General features: G+C 42.1%; 2 protein-coding genes across 4 annotated transcripts; one reads left to right on the top strand and one right to left on the bottom strand.

The window, feature by feature from the left end:
- Positions 1 to 133: 133 nt before the first annotated feature.
- Positions 134 to 8547, bottom strand: CTNS (cystinosin, lysosomal cystine transporter). 2 transcript variants are annotated; one of them, XM_054847850.1, is made up of 11 exons: positions 8397 to 8547; positions 7895 to 7968; positions 6718 to 6796; positions 5390 to 5474; positions 5194 to 5297; positions 4078 to 4209; positions 3204 to 3303; positions 2994 to 3113; positions 1738 to 1908; positions 1414 to 1531; positions 134 to 1046 (listed from the first exon to the last, which is right to left on the bottom strand). In XM_054847850.1, the coding sequence occupies exons 2-11, from the start codon at positions 7956 to 7958 to the stop codon at positions 916 to 918; spliced, it is 1104 nt and encodes a 367-aa protein (XP_054703825.1). In that variant the 5' UTR covers positions 7959 to 7968; positions 8397 to 8547; the 3' UTR covers positions 134 to 915. The 2 variants fall into 2 exon arrangements, with proteins under 2 accessions (XP_054703825.1, XP_054703826.1); XM_054847851.1 differs by lacking the exon at positions 8397 to 8547 and adding an exon at positions 8159 to 8212.
- SHPK (sedoheptulokinase) lies at positions 8526 to 17778 on the top strand. Of its 2 annotated transcripts, none has more exons than XM_054847845.1 (7): positions 8526 to 8905; positions 10412 to 10553; positions 13325 to 13508; positions 14715 to 14867; positions 15989 to 16164; positions 16277 to 16477; positions 17364 to 17778. In XM_054847845.1, the coding sequence occupies exons 2-7, from the start codon at positions 10415 to 10417 to the stop codon at positions 17756 to 17758; spliced, it is 1248 nt and encodes a 415-aa protein (XP_054703820.1). In that variant the 5' UTR covers positions 8526 to 8905; positions 10412 to 10414; the 3' UTR covers positions 17759 to 17778. The 2 variants fall into 2 exon arrangements, with proteins under 2 accessions (XP_054703820.1, XP_054703819.1); XM_054847844.1 differs by having other exon boundaries at positions 8527 to 9161.
- Positions 17779 to 17980: the final 202 nt, after the last annotated feature.

Genomic DNA, 17980 nt, shown 5'->3' with positions numbered 1-17980 from the left:
TACCTTCAAGTAACTGAAGACTTTGATCTCTACCTAGAACATACCACATAGTTAGAAAGTTGCCCAGGAACAAAACCATATGTTTAAACTTTAATCTTGAGCTTGTTCACATGACCCACTTAGAAATAACCTCTTTGATAAATCTTTCATCTTTACCATCCACCAAGGATTCAAGGCATGTCAGCAGCAGTGTGCAAAATGAAGTTAGTGCACTAGAAGTATTCTGATAAATCTGAGCACTTGTCTTAAAATCTTTAAAAGAACTTTCAGAGAAATAAGAATACAAGTTCCTGCTGCTTCTCAGTACTTTTTTAATAAAGCATTCAGGTTCTAATATTTGTGTATTTGCCACCAACCTTATTATTCTTTTATGTACCACTACAGCTGTTAACAGCCAACCTGAGTGGTGTTCTACTGTGATCTTTATGAGGAGTCAGCAGCAGCACTTAGATCCACAGACAGTCTTCGGTCATTACATTAAGATATTAAGTGGTTGCTTAAACATGATCTTAGGTTTTTAAACATGATCTCACATTTTTGGAATCCAGAACTCTGCTGTTTGTTCTTCATTTCTTCCATTAATAACAGGAATGAGAAAGACCAGAACAATGTCTTTCTGATTAGAAGAGCCACATGTTGCTTGGACAGCTCACATTAAGTTGTCTTCGCAGCTTCAACAGCCATGAATCTTCCATTTGCAAGCGATGGCTAGATAGCTTGCTGTCCTTTAAGGCATCTGGCAATCAGTATTTGGCAAGGCAACAGCTTGTATTCCATACCAGAGAGGATCCAAGTATAAATAGAGATCAGAATCAGTATTTCTGGTAACTGGCAGTAGGCATCTTGAAAACCCTCAGCCAGGGTACAGGCAAGTTCAATTTAAAGTTTTTTTTTTTTTTTTCTTCACAAGTGATGTTATTCACAAGGTTCATACCCTCGTCTCCTATAAAGGCAGTAGTGCTGGACCATAAAAACAATATCAAAGATGATGGAGAAGACACCCAGGCCAAACTTGGTTGGATCTCCAAAGATTAACTTCCACTGATCTGCCAAACACAAAATTAGAGAGTTAAGACAAACTCCTCAAGCATGGCCTTGTCTCAAGGCTAGAAGGTCATGCCATACATATTAGAGGAGTTCATGTATTATCACCTGGACTGCTTAGACACACCTTCAGACTGAGTGCAGTGTATGTCTTACACAAAGCTAATTAATAACTGTTTCTTCAGAATAGCTATTTCATTTTCTATCTTGAAGGAATGTGAACAGATTCTTTATTCTTAGTATTAATAACAGCTACCCTATACTACAGCACAACATTCTCCCATGATAACCTACAGGTTTGTATCTGCTTTATAGCAGAATTCTCCCACCCCATTAAGAAAGACCTCACCACTTCAGTTCCAGCCTTACCATTGTTGTATGATTGCAGAAACATCTGGAGAAGGCTGAAGCTTCCACCAGTGAAGTCTAGTAATACATTTCCAATACTCCATCCCTCAGTACTCTTCCGACGGAAATTCATGTATGCCTGCGAGTGTTACAAGAAGTCAGTCAGGATGTCATGTACAAGCAGTTAGTCTAACATTTAAGAAGCCTTCTGTATAAATATACTGGTTTTATCACTAAAAGACTTAATAATCATTGCTGGTTTAGTCTAGTCAGACTTTCAAGAGCATATGCCTCAGGCTTGGGGTGACAGGAATATAGTATAAAAGCACAAAAGTTCAGATTTACCTGTGGAAAATACTTTATCAGTGTGACTGCTAGCTTAATGTAAGAGAAGCAGAATAAGAACTGTAGCCATGTCATTTCCTCAGCTGCAGCAAGAAACAGTGTTGTAAATGTGAAGATCCATGCAAGTGCCAGTAATCCAACAACAACTTTGGATACTTTCTGACCCGCTCTCTGAAACAGAAATGCAGGTACACTTAGACTGACCCCGGTCATACATCCCCAGACACACTGTAAGATATAGAATATGCTCAGGACTATGCATGGTCACAGTCCAACTCTGTTGTTGTACCAGTTAGGCTCATACCACAAGGGGATTTTAAGATTAAATGAGTGCTACAGCAACCAGCTGTAGGTTTGCAAGAGCTGATGAGCAATATTCAACATCAATGATTTGGAACACTTGTCCATGAGCAAGTGGGAAACAATATTGTGGTAGTATTCTTGAGTACTTATGATGCCTACTATCAGTGCCACAGATGCAACAATCTCCTGAGTTTAGTCTGATGATATCAAGAGTTCCTTGATATATGAAAAAGGCTGCTAATGCCATTAGGGTAAAAGATCCATGGCTGCCTTCTAATTCTTCACTAGAAAAGACTATTGCACCTAGCAGTGGCAACAAATGAGCTGTTACAGTTTTAGGTTTAGCATTACCAAAGGAAGCACCTCAAGACATAAACAGTTACCATCCTGAGAAAACTGGCTGTTCAGATCAGAGGCTTTTACAACAGGAATTAAATAAAGAACCACCTGACTATAACAATCTGTCTCACCTGAAAAGGTGGGAATTATAAAAGGGCCTTTGCAGCTGTTTTAGAAAAGGATGAAAAAGCTGAAAGTCTGAATTGCAGGGACCTCGAGGACCTGTTCTAGCCTGAAGGATACTCCAAGTAGTGAGGAAACAGCAAAGCACATACCAGCATTTGTACCGTGTAGAGCTGTAATCTATGTGCTGACTACAGAATCTGTTCTGGAACTTTATGAACTTGGCTGCTTGCCTTGGGTATTTTGAGTCCCTAAGGAGTTTACTTATAAGCTCAAGAATATCCATGAGGCTGAAGTAGCTAAGCCTACTGGAGTTGCTACTAGCTCAGGAAAGACAAGGCAGCTGGACTGTGAAGCCTGACTTCTGGAAAGGCCAATGGAAGTGCAATGAGGAAGACTTTGGAGCCCAAAAGGAGCGGACAGTGAGTGGTGGGTGTCCGGCAGAGGGAGCTCTGCCAGAGCTGACAGGTCAGCCCAGCATTGAGACTTACCTCATAGATGCAGCACTGAATTATGGTGAGGAGAGTTAGAGCTACTGCATGGAGACTGAAGAAAACATCATTGATAGCCACAGGGTTCACCCCACTGGGATAACTGACTAAGAATTCCTCCTAAATGTAAGAGAAACCAAAACCAGCCAAATGCCTTAACTCCCTTCTGTAGATACCCACGCCCTGGTGTTAAGAGATAATCATGCTTACCTTAATCAAGGGAATCCAGAAGAGTCCAACATTAAACACACTGTATGCTATAAAGCCAGTAAGGTTTAATGCTATATAGTCAAAGCTCAGTCCAACAACACTAGAGAAGGGAGGAAAAAAAAGTATGAGAAATATGTATCAGAGCATTACAGGCAGTTGCAGGGACAACTTGACCCTAGAATGTACTGATTTATAGGCAATTCTTGATGTAAGCCAAAGCTGCAGGCATTGTGACAACATGATGCTGTAAGGTCAGCAAGAAGCAAGGTGAAATATCCCTCATATGCCTTGTACTGGTACTTACAATAGCTCTCACTGACGAGGTTGTGCCCCTGCTGTTTAACTTCACCCCTCCATGAGCTCAGCTCATCTGATAAAGCCATTCCAGCTTGAATACATAGAAGCAGCAGTGCATCTTTACCAAACCAAATGCTTTAGTTTTCATACAGAATAATGTTTCTACTTACAGTTACTTGGTTTAAGGGGACCTGACCTAATGATTACACTACAAGGAGCTGTCTGAAAAACAGCTCACAAGGTAAGTAATCTTCAAAGGTGGTCATCACAATTGGCTTGGCCGGAAGATTTACAACATGACACCAAAGGGAATGGGGAAGTCTCCTCTATTGCAAATTAGTATTGGATGCCAAACCTTAGGATTAGGTGCCTGTAGGATGCACTTAGTTTCCTCTGACATGCATGCAAAAAAGCTTGCTGGGGCTGCATTTATTCAGGCCCTATCTTTGTCTTGCCTTTTCCCCCCCCAGTCTTTCAATGCATATTTCACAATAACCAAGATAGATGTGAATAAAGCTATGAACAGGATTTGCAGAAGTGCTTAAGTGACTTGCAAACACATCTTAAGTCTCTTTACCTTTTTCGTCGCCAATTCTCAAAGAGTTGAGGATAAAAGGAGATGGACCAGGCAAGGAAATAGATCCAGCCAATCACCTCATCAGCATATCTCACTATGATGCTATGTATCACTTGAAATTGAATCCTAGGTCTGATGGTTAATACAAACAGAGTTAGTTAATTTGTTCAAACTTTTTTCAGGAGATTTTGCTTTGTTCTGCTTTGAGAGAGAAAACAGAGTCCAGGTGATGAGACAAGACAATAAAGATTCAGAGTCAGTTTCAGTTGAGTTGCTCCCCTTTTCTTTAGTGTCCTTGTTATGTTTAGGACATCTCCCACTCCTACCCTCAAACTACCCTTTCTTTCTTGCCTCACTTTTTCCTTTCCATTCTTTTACCATAGAAATCTTCAGAAAGGTCATCTTGTGCTTATGGCTTCCACTCTCTTAGCACGAGGTCTGTTATGCAAGAGCAGAGTCTCACTTTTCATGCTCTGCCAGCAAAGCATCACAATCATGCCTGTCCTGTTGAGCATTTCATGTGCTTACCTCTGCATTTGCTTTGAGTCTTAAAAGCAGAAGTAAAATGAGGAAGTAAAACAGGAGTATCCTGTTGCTCAGTAGCATCTGGGCAACAAGCAAATACAATCCAACTTTCTCCATCCTGCTAGACTGTTTTCCTATTATGGAGGACTGACACCTGTGAGAAGAGAGCTCTCCTAACTAGAAAGCAAAACACCTGCCTCTTGTGGTAGTGATGTGAGTGCACGGCTTCATCAGGCTGTCAGCGCTGCAGAACAAGTCCTGCACAGGAAGAATAGTATCCCACCGGACACTTATAACCAAATGCTTCCTGGATCACAAAAGTTGACAGGTAGTTTTGATACTTTTGGGAGGGGTTATTAAAACCAGACTAAGGAGAACTCACAATCATTTAATAATGAAATCTAAGATACTAAGACTACCACTTTGCTTCCATACCCTGTATTTAGCTGAATACCTTGGGGATTGCTGGAGGGTGACCACATCTTCTCAACTACATACCACCCATGTCCCTTTAACTATAAGAAGGGAATAGTTACCCCGAAGTTTAGGAAGCTGTAGGATAGTAAGTAGAACTAAAAACTAGTTTCTCACCCAGTTAAATTGGAATTAATGGTATACAGATAAACTGTTACTTGTCCAACATCATCTGCTTTCACTTGGAAGTCTGCTTTAGTGTGACCTGCAGGCAATTGTACCTGCAAGGCAAAGTGGAGGGAAGAATGAGGAGAGTTGCACCATACTAGCAGTTGGCTTCTGCATAAGGTCAGAAGTCTGTTCTGTCACTTACTTCATCAGGCAGTTCAACAATAGTGCTGTGCTTTGATGAGTACGTAATATTAAGAGTTATCACCAGTGTCTCATTTAATGGAGCCCTGTGAAGGCAGAAAAAACAAGTTAGACGGGTGCCTGAGTTCACAGAGATTGCTTCTGGGCTGTGAGTGTCTGTCAAATCCTCACAAGCATGGCAAACATAATGAACAGTCCATACACAACAGTACCTACCTACTATGTTGGGGAAGACCAGCACCAAAGTATGTTAGCATTGTACTATTTCTTTTATCTGAACTAGATGGGCACTAGACAGTTACATGGCCACATTATACCTCCCTCTTCTCTACACAAGTGGCAGAGCAAAGTCATTGCCACCAGAATCCCATCATTGTGCTTGTAAAGCCTTTGCTGGTAAAGAGGGGCAGAAATGATGGACACATACTCGGGTGATGAAGGGTAGAAATTACAGCACTGCAGTAAGGTAAAAAGAAAAACCCCCTCGAATAACAAAAACCCTCCAAGTGACATAATTCTGCACAGCTTCCCCAGAGAACTCCACTGAGCATTTGTCCAGGAGGTTTAATTGCACAGCAGTAATTACAATATCATAAGGTCCAAATGCCTATACTTGTCCATGAACAAGATTAGAGTACCGCATCTTTCTTTGCAAAAATAAAAGTTCTAGACTGTTGCAGCCATGTTTTGCTATTTTCCTCTTTAGCACAATTCTTACGTTTTCATTTGCCTGTTCCCTTTACTTGAATTTTGAGATCCTGAAGGGGAAGAGTGCCTGTGTTTAACAATCCTTTCCTGGGAAGAGGCTGACATAGCAAAACCATGGGTAAACAATGCACAGTATTAAACAATGACACTAAGGTGCATCAGCCCCTACTCTGGAGTAGCTGCATTTCTTTGCTAGAAATGGCGAGTTCTGTTTGCTTGGTAAAGTTTTTTTTTGTGATCCCTCTAAGAAATGCAAGTTTCTCTTAAGCATCCATTTTCAGAAGTGGACAAACTGTAAATTTACTTAAGGAAGACAGTTCAGCAAGCAAATATAGGGCAGAAAGTATAAAAGATCTTTTCCTGCTCAACTTTCCAAACAAATGGCATGGGATATTGTCAGAGGCCAACTATACAAGGCTGTTTGTGAGAATGCTGCACTATCTTGGCCCATACTGGTACTAAGTGTTCTAATAGTCTAGAAGCGGTCAGTCACATCAGTGAGATGCACTCTGTATGAACAATTAAGTGAATCTGCAGGAAAATGTTAAGTATATAGCCAAGTCCTACCCACTGCTCGTCCCCCGTTCCAAAGAGAAAGTAAAGATGCAGTCATGATTTTACCTCAGAGAGATAGTGACATTTGTTGAACTTCCACTTTCTAATGAAACCACTTCAGGGACAGACAATACAATGACTCCATCTGGAGGGAAAACCCCAACAAAACAATCAACCAAAAAACCCCCCAAAATCTCAATTACTATGAATAATGAATAGCTCCTTCAGAACAACTACCTGCTTTCTTTTATGATATAGACATTTTGTCCATTGGTATGTGCAGTGTCAGATTAATAAAATTAGTACACATGATAAACAACAAAGGGAGCACAGCTCATTTCAAGGCGACTAAACAACTTAAAAGGAGAACTAAATAACTACACTTGAACATGTTACAAGGAAGTAATTTAAATATTTGAAGCGCAACAAAAGTTCATGCCAAGAGAAGGCTATAGGGCACTTCAAACCCACACTAATTGTTTCTTGATGTGATCTTAGTAACTTAGGAGTCATAAATGCCAAAAATGTAGTTTAAAATTGCTTCTTGGATCACAAATTCAAAGCAGGTACCCAGATGTTCAAAAGAATGTACATTTACCATCTTAACACCTAAGGAATCACAAGCACCTGAAATATTGCTATTAAGGGGTACACTTTACAACAATCCAGCTATGTTGTACCATCGTGCTTTAAGAGAGGCTGAGATTCCAAGTGCCAATACAACTGACATCAAAACCATAGGCTGGTCACATGTCAACAATTTTGATATTTGGAATCCAAGTCTATTTTATTCACTGTATGTTTAAAGGACACATGAGACAAGAAGAAGAACAAAGAGCTATATAAAAATAAGACCAGAAATGGAGAGATAAACAGGTTGCCCTGAACACTTTTTTCATGTTGTGCTATATTAGACCATGTTCTTAATAAGTTATTTAAGTCCAGGAGAGCTCCCCAGTTTATCACCACAGACAGTATTTAATCTGCTTCTGCAGAGGTTGAGTTTGGAGCACAAGGCAAGTGCTCCATCACATCAGTGCCTTGGTGTAGCACTGTCTGTATATGAGCACACCAAGTCAGAGGTAATGTATGAAACAAGAGCTGATGGGAACCCTGGCACAGGTCTCCCCAGAGAGGTGTGATGGAGATACTGCACAGCAGCCCTCTTCCACCTCTTACCAGTTCACACCAGGCCCCTGCCTGGAGGCCCTGTGGGCCCAAGCTAGGACAGCCAAACACTCACCACCAGGCCCCAGCAGCACAAGTGAGAGATACAGCAGAGTGGGGAGCAGGTATTGCATCCTCATGGTGGAAGAACTGCAGAAAAGGTGAGGAGAAGGCTTTACTCAGGACCCACATGTCTTGAGGGGGCACCAGCCCACCCCCTCAGCTGGTAGCTCCCTGCAAATAGCTCCCTCCCCAGCCCGGCTTTGGGACCCCAGCACACCGAGACAGCACCAGTCTTTCAGTCCCTGTCTGCCCAGGCTTCCCCCGGGGACATCCTTACCTCAGAGCTTACCCCACTCCCAACACACAGAGCTATCCTCTCCTGAGGGATCCCCCCAACCCACCCCCGCGGGACTACAAATCTCAGCAGCCACCGCGCCCCCCCCCCTGCAGCGCGGTGCACGCTGGGACCTGTAGTCCCCGCAGCCCTCCCCTCAGGAGGCACGGTGAAGCGGGGCCATCCCACGCTTTAAGACACGCTAATAGTGAGGACACAGTGCTGAGAAAAGAATACTCACCTCCTTCCAGCACTGCAGCCCCGTCCCGCACAGCGCCGGCTCTTCCCTTTTCAGCTTCTCACGTGAGGCGGCCGCCTATCAACTCCCGCCCAGCGCCCATCGCGCGTGTTGCGCTGGTGCGGCCGCTCCCGGGTGCCATTTTGGGTGTGGCAGAGCGGGTTAGGCGCTGGGCTGCTGCCGGCGGGTCTGTGAGGAGGGAGAGTTGCGGGCGGAGGGCTCGTCGTTTTGGTTGTTTGCTGAAGTTTCGTTTAAAACTACGCAGGGCACCGGGGAGGGCTGGGGAAGGGGCGCTTTAGTCACGCTCAAGATGGAGGGGTAGTGCCCGGGCACTGCTGAGGGAGACATCTTCAGTCAGAGAGCAAAGTCCAGGCTGCTCTGCCAGCCCAGCCTGCCCAGTCCCTGCACGCTGCTGGTGTGGGAGCCCACACTGCTTGTGCCCTCGGCACCCTTGGCTCTTGGGGCAGGTGCCCCTTCAAGAGGCAGCAAGGAGCAGTGTGGGGCTCATTGTGGTGGGTATCAGTCCAGCCACCGCATAGAGAGACCTGTGCGTGGTGGGGAAGGTGAAAGCCATCCTCTCTACCTGTGGCTATGGCAGGCAGCAAGGTGGCAGGTAGGCCCGTTCCTGCCTGCGTGCTGGGCATAGACCTGGGCACGACATCGGTTAAGGTAGCCCTCTTGGTAGAGGCAGAGCAAGGGCAGGTGGTGGCAGAGAGCTGCTCCAGGGAGACGCAGGCACACACCAGTAGCCTGGAAGCTGGACCGCAGGTAAGGGTGGCAGATAGCATTGCTGGCAATTTCAGGATACTGGCCTTGGCCTGTAGCGGCTGGGTTGTTTTGCTACATTGTGCAGACTTCAGTGGCTTTCCTGGATTGCTTTTGTGCCTAGATCGACAGATGGTTGCTGTGTGTGTCTGGGTGTCTGAAAGTAGAATTAAAATGCTGTTTACTGTTCAAGGAAGTCAAGTACAGCTGCTCGATTTAAGAAAGACTTAGGTTTTGAAAAATTGCACAAGACAATCTAAAACTATTCTTCCACGAACCATCACCTTGTCTTCTACTACCAGTCAGGAAACAGCAACCATTTGCCATCTGGAAGGGTATTTTGTAATGTGAGATGGAATCATAACTGGAAATTCCCTGTGGAAATAATCAGGAACATGTACTCCTGTTAAAGATCTTTATGTTCATTGTGTTGGTCAGTGTAAGAAAGGATGAATCAGAGTCACAGAAAAATATTTATCAACATTCCTCTGGCCTAGTATTGTAACGAGTCCAGGGGCTAATTTCTGAGCAAAGATACCGAACAGGCCAGCCCTCTCTACAGTCATGTTTATGCAGCCAAAAGTATATATGCACAGATTAGTTTACAGCTATATGTAGATTATATTTGAATACTTTTGCTTATAGTCTTCATACTGGTGTGTCAAAAAGTAATCTGAATCTTCAAAAGTGTGAAAGCTGGAATACAGGTTCTCTTGTGGCACATTTTGGTCAGTTTGCTGAGTAGGTCAGTTTGCTGGGTAGTTCTAGCAGTAGTGTCCAGAAACAAAGTATCAGCATCATCAAAATCAACAGTGACTAGATATGGAGAAGCTTTAGGAAGATGTAAGGGAGACTGCATGCCAGTCAGAACACACAGATAATCCTCTTTGTGAGGAAAAAGAGCAATATATAAGGTGAACTGATTAAAGCATGTAATGAGTGTTAATGGATTTTTTAAAAAGATCTATTTCAGTATGGTAACTCAGGAAATTAAGAATTATTTGGCTTTCAGTTTAAGAGGCTGTTATCTCATTCTCAGCTTGCTAGTATTGGGTTTTAGTTTTTGTGGTTTTGTGGGTTTCTCTGCATTCTTTTTTTCTTTCTTTTCAATTTAGTAGTGCATGTTATTCTAATACATGCCATTAAGCTAAATGAATTCTGTTCTTCACTTCTGACTAGAGTAGCCTTGTTTAATAAATACACTGAGTGAATCCTAATGGTTTCATGCTCAGAATAATGCTTTATGATTGCAGGGAATGGAGCAGAATGTCCGGAGAATAATAAGAGCATTGAATGAATGCCTTGCTACTCTACCCCAGCAGCAGCTTCAAAGAGTGACTCACATTGGCATTTCAGGACAAATGCATGGGATTGTATTTTGGAAAAAAGATAAAGGTAACATTAATTCTGTGGCGTTCCTGTTCAGAGTATTACGATGCAGAAAATAAATTTTTAACACTGAAGTGATAGGTAGGAAAGTGCTGTATGTTCACTTTGGTCTTCTGTAAAACAGAATTAACAGAAGGTTTTCTGTGGGGATTTTGCTTTAATACTGGAATTTCAGCTACTGACTATATTTAACCATGTTGTTTACACAGATTAGTCAAAGGATTTAGTCCTATGAGATCCCTGCAGAGTCAGCATAATTATTAATATGAAGGAGGAATAACATATTTGTGGCTTGCTAATTGCTTGTCTGTCATATGCTATCTGCTGCCAGTTGAAAGAGCTTCTACATCATGTGAATGACTTCGGGGAGGGGGGGGGAATATTATTCACCTCATAAAACACTTAACTAGCTGTTGCCCAGTATCCCAATACCTTCAATGATTCTACAATAGCAGTATTAACAGTTCTGTGTCTGCCTTGAAAAATAAGTTATGCTTGATCTCTATGTTAGAATGTGCATAGCAGTAGCTATCCAACAGTGAATATCACTATGCTATTTTGAAATACTGTTTGAAAGTACAGTAGGAGAAAAACTGAAGTTCAGTAAACGATGTTTTCAGTCCTTTCCCTTCCCCCCCTCCCCGCTCATATCTCAAGGTGTGGTTTTTTTTCTAGGAAGTCATAGACTGTCATGTTGCATTTGTCTTGCTTCTTATGCTTCTGTTAGTAGGAGTTCAAAAAGTATTACGATCATGATTCTGAATACTCAGCTGCTTGTAGAATGAAGGGCCAAGATCTCAGAAACAAAATCAACACAGTGAGGTAGTCACATGAGGTTGATTGTGCAAATACTCAAATAATCTTTGTGACAGCAAGATGTTTGAAAAATTCAGGCCTTAAATTGTCGGCCCTGTGAGACAGGAATGGTTTATCTTCTTGGCTAACATCCTATAAACCTGCTGAAATCTAAGGCTTTCAGAATGTGGTTCTATGTCTTCTTTCTCTTTACCTTATGATGTGCACATCTGAACAATTATACAAGTCTTGTAATGAGTTATGCAGATTAAGCAAAGATTTATTGTAAACCACAGAATAGATTTCCCAAAAGTGCTGGTCACTGCCTGTCAGAAGTTGTCAGGATCTTAATTGCTTTAAGAGACACTATGCTATTCATTACTGGCTGCAATTTTATGTTAAATACTAAAATGATTAGAAAGAAAGAAATCCAAAGGCTGATGGACTGAAGGAGCTGTTGCTTGCTTTCCAGCTGTCCCAAGGGCTGCATAACAAAACCTCATGGGTTCATGGTAGACATAGATTCTTATGTCATATTGGTTAATATTTTATTTCCTAAAGCCACATGCTACTTTTGTTTCATTTCTATCAAGTGTAAGAAGGTGTTTGCTCTCATTTGTTTTGAGTAGACTAAGTGAATCCGTGCACTTTGGGACACAAATTGTATTTCTAATAGCATCCTTTAGGGTTAGACTTATGGTTAATAATATTTCTTAGAATCCATTTAAAACTAGAAAAGCAAAGCAATTGGCAATTCAGTTCAAACAGACTTGATACAATGGGGAATTAAGGGAACAAGAAAAAGTATGTGTTTGCTTTGCATGTTTCACACAGTACTTCCCAGCTTTCATGGTTGCTTTTTACTGTGTGAGTGTAACTTCAAACCCCTGTATCCAGCCCAAGACAGACTCTTTTAGCCACATTTGTGCTAGTCAGTTCAGCAGCCAGGTCTCTTCTCTGACCTGCATCACAGCACAGCTCGAAACTCTGCTCCTGTCCCAGCCAAAAACCTAAAGGTTGCCTCAGTTGCAGAGCCAGCTGGAGACAGCGTGTATCCCCACATTGTGGCCAGGCATCACCTGGGAGAGCAGTAGTTGTCAGAGGCCAAAGCTGTGCCAGCAAAATGTGCCAGCAAACATCACATGCCAGTGCTTGAGCTCAGCCTCTGCTTAGTTTGCTGCTCTGACAGGACCATACGCTGCCTTTGCAGGACTGCTTGTGGTGAGCATGTCAGGGCAGGAAGCAGCACACTGGACTGGAGCAATAGCAGACATTGCTGTGAAGGCTTCCTGCAACTCTGAGAAGTTGCTGTAATTTATTGAGGCATTCACATGAGAGAATGTGAATGTTTCATCAAAGGTGTAGTGTTCTCTGTTCAAAAGGAACATGCTGGACTGGTAAAACTGAATTAAACCCTACTCTACCTTTGGTGAAGCTTTGTTGCGTAGCACGGGGGAAGAATGGTCTCTGGTACTTATAGGTCAAGGTTTCCTGTTGCTGTGGCTGAAAAGCTGATAAAACTACATGCTATTCATCATAGGCAGTTCATTACTAATACAGCATTCTGTAGGTCATGATGTGGCAGATCCCAGTTAAGGTTTATATGTGAGAACTGTCGTATCAGCTCATTGCCTCCCATAGCAGAATTGTGATTTTTTTTTTTTTTTTTTTTTAGTCACCTGTTATGAAGTTGTATCAATATCTCAAGGTGCAAGTTGCTCGTTCCTCTAGGCACTAGCAGTGCTTATAGAGGAGGAAGGCCTTGGATACCATTCTCTGTTTTAGCAAAGGATGACTTGCATTATGATGTTATCTAGGGCTGAAAAGTACGACTAATTAATTTGATTACAATCACTACTGGCGCTGTTTCCGCTCTTTTTCCAATATATTCGACAAATTACCAAAAGTGTCCAGAAATTAAGAATTCCAGGAAGACTACACTGCGGGGAATCACTGGACTTCTCAGATACTGTCTGTTTCAGGTTGCAAGTGGACAGAGTGTGGTACAGGCCCTGCCTTTGAGCCGGAGGAGGTCAGTCATCTGATTACTTGGCAAGATGGCCGCTGCAGTCCCACCTTCCTCTCTTCTCTTCCTCTGCCTCAGTCACATATCAGCTTGGCTACAGGATTTGGGTGTGCCACAGTCTACTGGTATTTAAAGAAGAGGTACATCAAGCTGTTTCACTGGCAGTTTCGCATCTTGAATTTATGTGACAATTAGTATTCCTGTAGAGTGTTAATGTCACTACAGGCTGAGGGGCTGCGTTTCTCTGTGATCGTAATATTAATTAAGTAGTCAAAGAATATTTAAAATGGCAGTATTCAATATAAACTATATACAACTGAGCACACATAAAAATACCTCTGACCTCATAAAAATACTACAGATCTATTTAATACAAATAAAATCTTTTGACCATATAGTAACAGAAGCCTCAAAGTATCATAGAATTTCCCATCTGTCCTGCTGCTCAGAGGAGCTCTGCTAACGCAGTTTGAACACTATAATTTTGCCTTGTGAAGATTGTGAAAAGTACAGACATGCCTAAAACAGTAACAGACAACAGACTTGCTTTGTCTGGTTGCTGCCAGATGCTAAACCAAACAGTCCCTAAATTAATTTCAGTTCCTTCCTTCCTTAGACACTGAGATCCTTATGAGGTGTTACGAATGGTCTGCTTTGTTGTGGCATGTTTGCAGAAGATATAATTTTTCGCATATGACTTGGCATCAGCAAGATTTCCTCTTCTGTTTCGTCTGTAGTATGCTATGTTTCTCAAACAGCCAATGTCTTCCTCTGCCATAAATTGAGGTTCAATAAATGGGGAAAAACTTAGTAGGTCTTGGTTTCTTCCAATGCGTGTCCAGCAAATATGTGAAGCATGGCTTTAGAGCTGTATAACTCATGAGTCCAGCTGCTTTGTTTTGTTCCTGTTTTGTTTCACCTTTTTGTATGTTTCCATTCATATAATATGGGGATCGTAGAGCAACTGCAGGAATTTACCTGTTTTTCTCAAATGCTTGAGAATCAACAAAGCGACATCCTTTTTTGTGCAAACAATTACTACCTTCTTGGGAACTTTTGCAATGGTGTGCCTTTGAATCTAGACAATTCATTCCTTAAAGCCACTGTTTCTCCATCTTCCATCAGGAGATAAATATTGCTGCTGTGGTGACAGCTTGGAAAAAAATTCCATTTAAAAAACCAAACCAAAACAACAAAATGCAGCTTGATCACTGAGATGGCTGTTTGATTTTTAGATGAGACCACCACACATGTCTGAAGTTCCCAGTAGCAATAGAAGTAATCTTGCTCCCACTGCCTTAAAGCACCCCTCATTGTTTTTGTTTTTAAAATGTTTTGTTTAAAAGTCCAGATTTTCTGAAGTCTTATGATGCAGCTGGCACTATCCATGACTATGTGGTTGCCATGTTGTGTGATCTGAAGAAGCCACTCATGTCCATCCAGAATGCTGCCAGCTGGGGATATTTTGATTCCAGAAACAAAAGTTGGAACACTAACATGTAAGTGCTAGGGTCACTCAGTGGGGTTTGTGCATTGTGTGTGTCAGGCAATGTGAACACCTCTTTGGGCCCTAAGTATGAATGTGCCGCAGATAAAAAGTGGTTGAAAGTTACTCCTAACCAATTGTGGTGTGACATGTACTGAAGAACTATTGAGAATTTGCTCTGATTTGTAAGGTATAAATGTTTAAATTATGTAAAACCTCACACAGTATTTTTAGAAATACCTAAGACAGCAGAGCTGAGAAATTTGTCAGTGAGGCCTTGTATACCAAACTGTTCTCTCCCTTTCTGTGGTGGGATGGGATGGACAGATGCATGCTGCAGCCAAGGTGTTACCTCTCTGATGGTAAAAGACAATTATTGCTTTCTAGTTCTTTCAGCTGAACTCCTTCATAAATACTAAGACTTCCTGGTGATAGCACCTGAGAGCTATTAGGCTACAGGAAGTCTTATAGAGAATTAGTTTGTTTATATATTTACTTATTTATTTGAATGATTTGCTCTTTCAGGGCTGAGTGCTAAGGCCTTATATATTTCAGGACTTAGGTTAGGCCAGGACTCCAAGGTGAAAAGATCTGCTCATGAAGGTATGAAAGAGTGACAGAAACTTGCATTTGGCCTACTGAACTTTTACTAATCTGGTGTTGCTGCTGTAGTGGTGTAGTGTATCAAACTGCAAGATAGTGTAAGGAGTTTGTTGGACTTTACTCGTGTGATTTGGTTTTGAACCACTAACTGCATGACAGCTTAAAGTTCTTGGACACTTAGAAGTTGCATTTTTTTTTTCCTGGTTTTTGTGATTCTCTTACCCTGGAACTGCTTGTCAATATGACATCAGTAGGTTAAACTTGCTGAACATGTACTGCTGTATAATCTCAGGTAATCAGATTGCATATAAAGGAAAGCTATTTATTCTTCTAGACTATTCCAATTTACCCAGCCCGTTGAACTGGAATGCTGCCCCTTCCAAGACAAAGCTTTCTAAATAGGTGAAAGCATCCATAAATCCAGCAGCCACAAATGTATAGCCAGGTTCATCCATGACTTCAAAGAGGTCTTTATAGTCATGCTGCACGTTCCCATACTGCTTTCCTGCAGTAGTGTTGTTCTGATTACAGATTGAAAACATCTGGCTTTCCTGTTCACTTGCTTCCAGAGGTGGGAGACCCTGACAGTATTGCTGGCAGGACAATCTCTGCATGGCATGGAATACCCAAAGGAGCAAAAGTAGGAATTGCTCTGGGAGATTTCCAGTGCTCTGTTTATTCCTGTCTGACTGAGAGGACTGATGCAGGTATGATCATTTTGGTATCTTATTTGGTTTTCTCATTGTCTTCCTTCAGGGTGACCTACTAAAACACTGGTTTTTATTTTTTAATTTTTTTTATTTTATTTTTGTGTTCTAGTTCTTAATATCAGTACCTCTGCTCAGTTGACTATTTCAATGCCCCCGGGTTTCCAGCCTCCAGAGACACCAGATCCTTCCTCAGCGGTTACTTACTTTCCCTACTTCAATGGTGACTACTTGGCTGTGGCAGCATCACTTAACGGAGGCAATGTGCTAGCAACGTTTGTGGACATGGTGGCACGGTGGACAGAAGAGCTAGGTAAGCTATTTCAAGGATAGTTTAAGCTTAAAATAGAGATTGATCAACAAGGTAAAAGGAAACTAAGGCAAAGGAACAAGCCTAGAGCAGTTTTGTCATGCCATATAGGGAACAAGGATGTAACTCTTGGGTCATGCTTCCTAGATCTCTGGAATTTCCTGCTGAAGCTTGTGAGCTTATGAACATGCTGGGACAGACATGCCTGGACTCCACATTCACATTGCCTCTAGGTTTTGGGTTTTCTTTTTTTTCAAGAACATAAGACAATTACTTTTTGCAAGTTGTTTTTCAAAAGGAAAGGTCAGCAAATTTGAGGACAGCCTCTGATTTTGTATGACTGCAGTCCAAAAGAGTCCCTTGATTAGATCAGTTGTCTTTTGCTGCATATTTTGCAGCACTCTGATGGATTTAAGGACTCACTCATGTAATATCTTCTAAGCGCTTTAAACGTGGTCGTCACAGGTTTTTTTTTTATAATCTCTTAGGTTTTGCAATACAGAAATAAGCTCTGAAATTGTTCTTTCAGTGAATACTCAAAGTGAACTTTGCATTCACGTGCAGTCTAGCCACTGAAGCTGAAGTCTGTCATTAGTGCCTTTAAAGATGTTGTTTTGTGTAACTTAGCACAGTATAGGCAAAGAGGAATAGCTGTATTACCAGGAAAGGCAGTTTCTGTAATCAGAAAAAGATTTCTAGTCTCACAGGTACTAGATACAATTGGATGGGAGATCTCTGGTTCATAATCCTGGAAAAACAATTACCTTTGGGACACGGAAAAAGATACACAGTATTTTGCTGAACAGGTGGATCAGCGTCCATTTAAGTCTCCACGTGTGAGATACACTAGACCCCTTATGATTAGTAATGTGATATTTCCCATCTGCAGGACTTCAGGTTCAGCGGTCTGCCATGTATACAAAGATAATCAAAGCAGCCTTGGCCCAAAACGACAGCAAGCTCTCAGTCCACCCAACCATATTTGGAGAGAGACACATTCCTGAGCAGTTCGCGTCAGTGACCAATATTGCTGTCTCTGACCTCTCCCTGGGTCACGTAACCAGAGCTCTGTGCCGCGGCATCGTTGAAAACCTCTGTTCCATGTTACCTGTGCAGCGCCTGATGGAGACGGGAGTGAGGAGGATTCTGGGGAGTGGGAGTGCCCTTGCCAGGAACGAGGTGCTGAGGCAGGAAGTGGAAAGGATTTTTCCATTCCCTGTGGTTTATGGGAAGGACGTTGATGCTGCCGTGGGGGCTGCCATGGCGATGTTTCACAGAAAATAAAGTCATTGTTTGGAATGGCCTGAGATGCAGCTTCTCTTTTTTTTTTCCTGGCTGTACAGTGTTTCCTTTCACTTCGTTCATTTTTTTCTGGAGTTGTATTCAGCATGCCGTCTCACTCATTACGGTGGGGAAAAAAAAAGCTTGCATTTAATGTCCGCTTCTGGGTGTACACATTTGGTTGCTCAGTCATTCCCATTTGTGAAATAAGACGTAATTATCACA

Source organism: Grus americana, chromosome 19 (assembly GCF_028858705.1).
Source record: "Grus americana isolate bGruAme1 chromosome 19, bGruAme1.mat, whole genome shotgun sequence".
Taxonomy (NCBI): domain Eukaryota; kingdom Metazoa; phylum Chordata; class Aves; order Gruiformes; family Gruidae; genus Grus; species Grus americana.
This window is presented reverse-complemented; position numbering and strand designations above follow the sequence as displayed.

What these genes read in the sequence shown, in the direction of transcription:
- CTNS (XM_054847850.1), bottom strand. Translation starts at nt 7,958, where the DNA reads ATGAGGATGCAATACCTGCTCCCCACTCTGCTGTATCTCTCACTTGTG. An exon ending in ATTAATTCCAATTTAACTGG is followed by an intron (nt 4,210 to 5,193) that starts GTGAGAAACTAG and finishes ATTAACCATCAG; the next exon opens with ACCTAGGATTCAATTTCAAG. An exon ending in TGATAAAGTATTTTCCACAG is followed by an intron (nt 1,532 to 1,737) that starts GTAAATCTGAAC and finishes TAACACTCGCAG; the next exon opens with GCATACATGAATTTCCGTCG.
- SHPK (XM_054847844.1), top strand. Translation starts at nt 8,985, where the DNA reads ATGGCAGGCAGCAAGGTGGCAGGTAGGCCCGTTCCTGCCTGCGTGCTG. An exon ending in TACTGGTATTTAAAGAAGAG is followed by an intron (nt 13,509 to 14,714) that starts GTACATCAAGCT and finishes TTTGTTTAAAAG; the next exon opens with TCCAGATTTTCTGAAGTCTT. An exon ending in ACGGTGGACAGAAGAGCTAG is followed by an intron (nt 16,478 to 17,363) that starts GTAAGCTATTTC and finishes TCCCATCTGCAG; the next exon opens with GACTTCAGGTTCAGCGGTCT.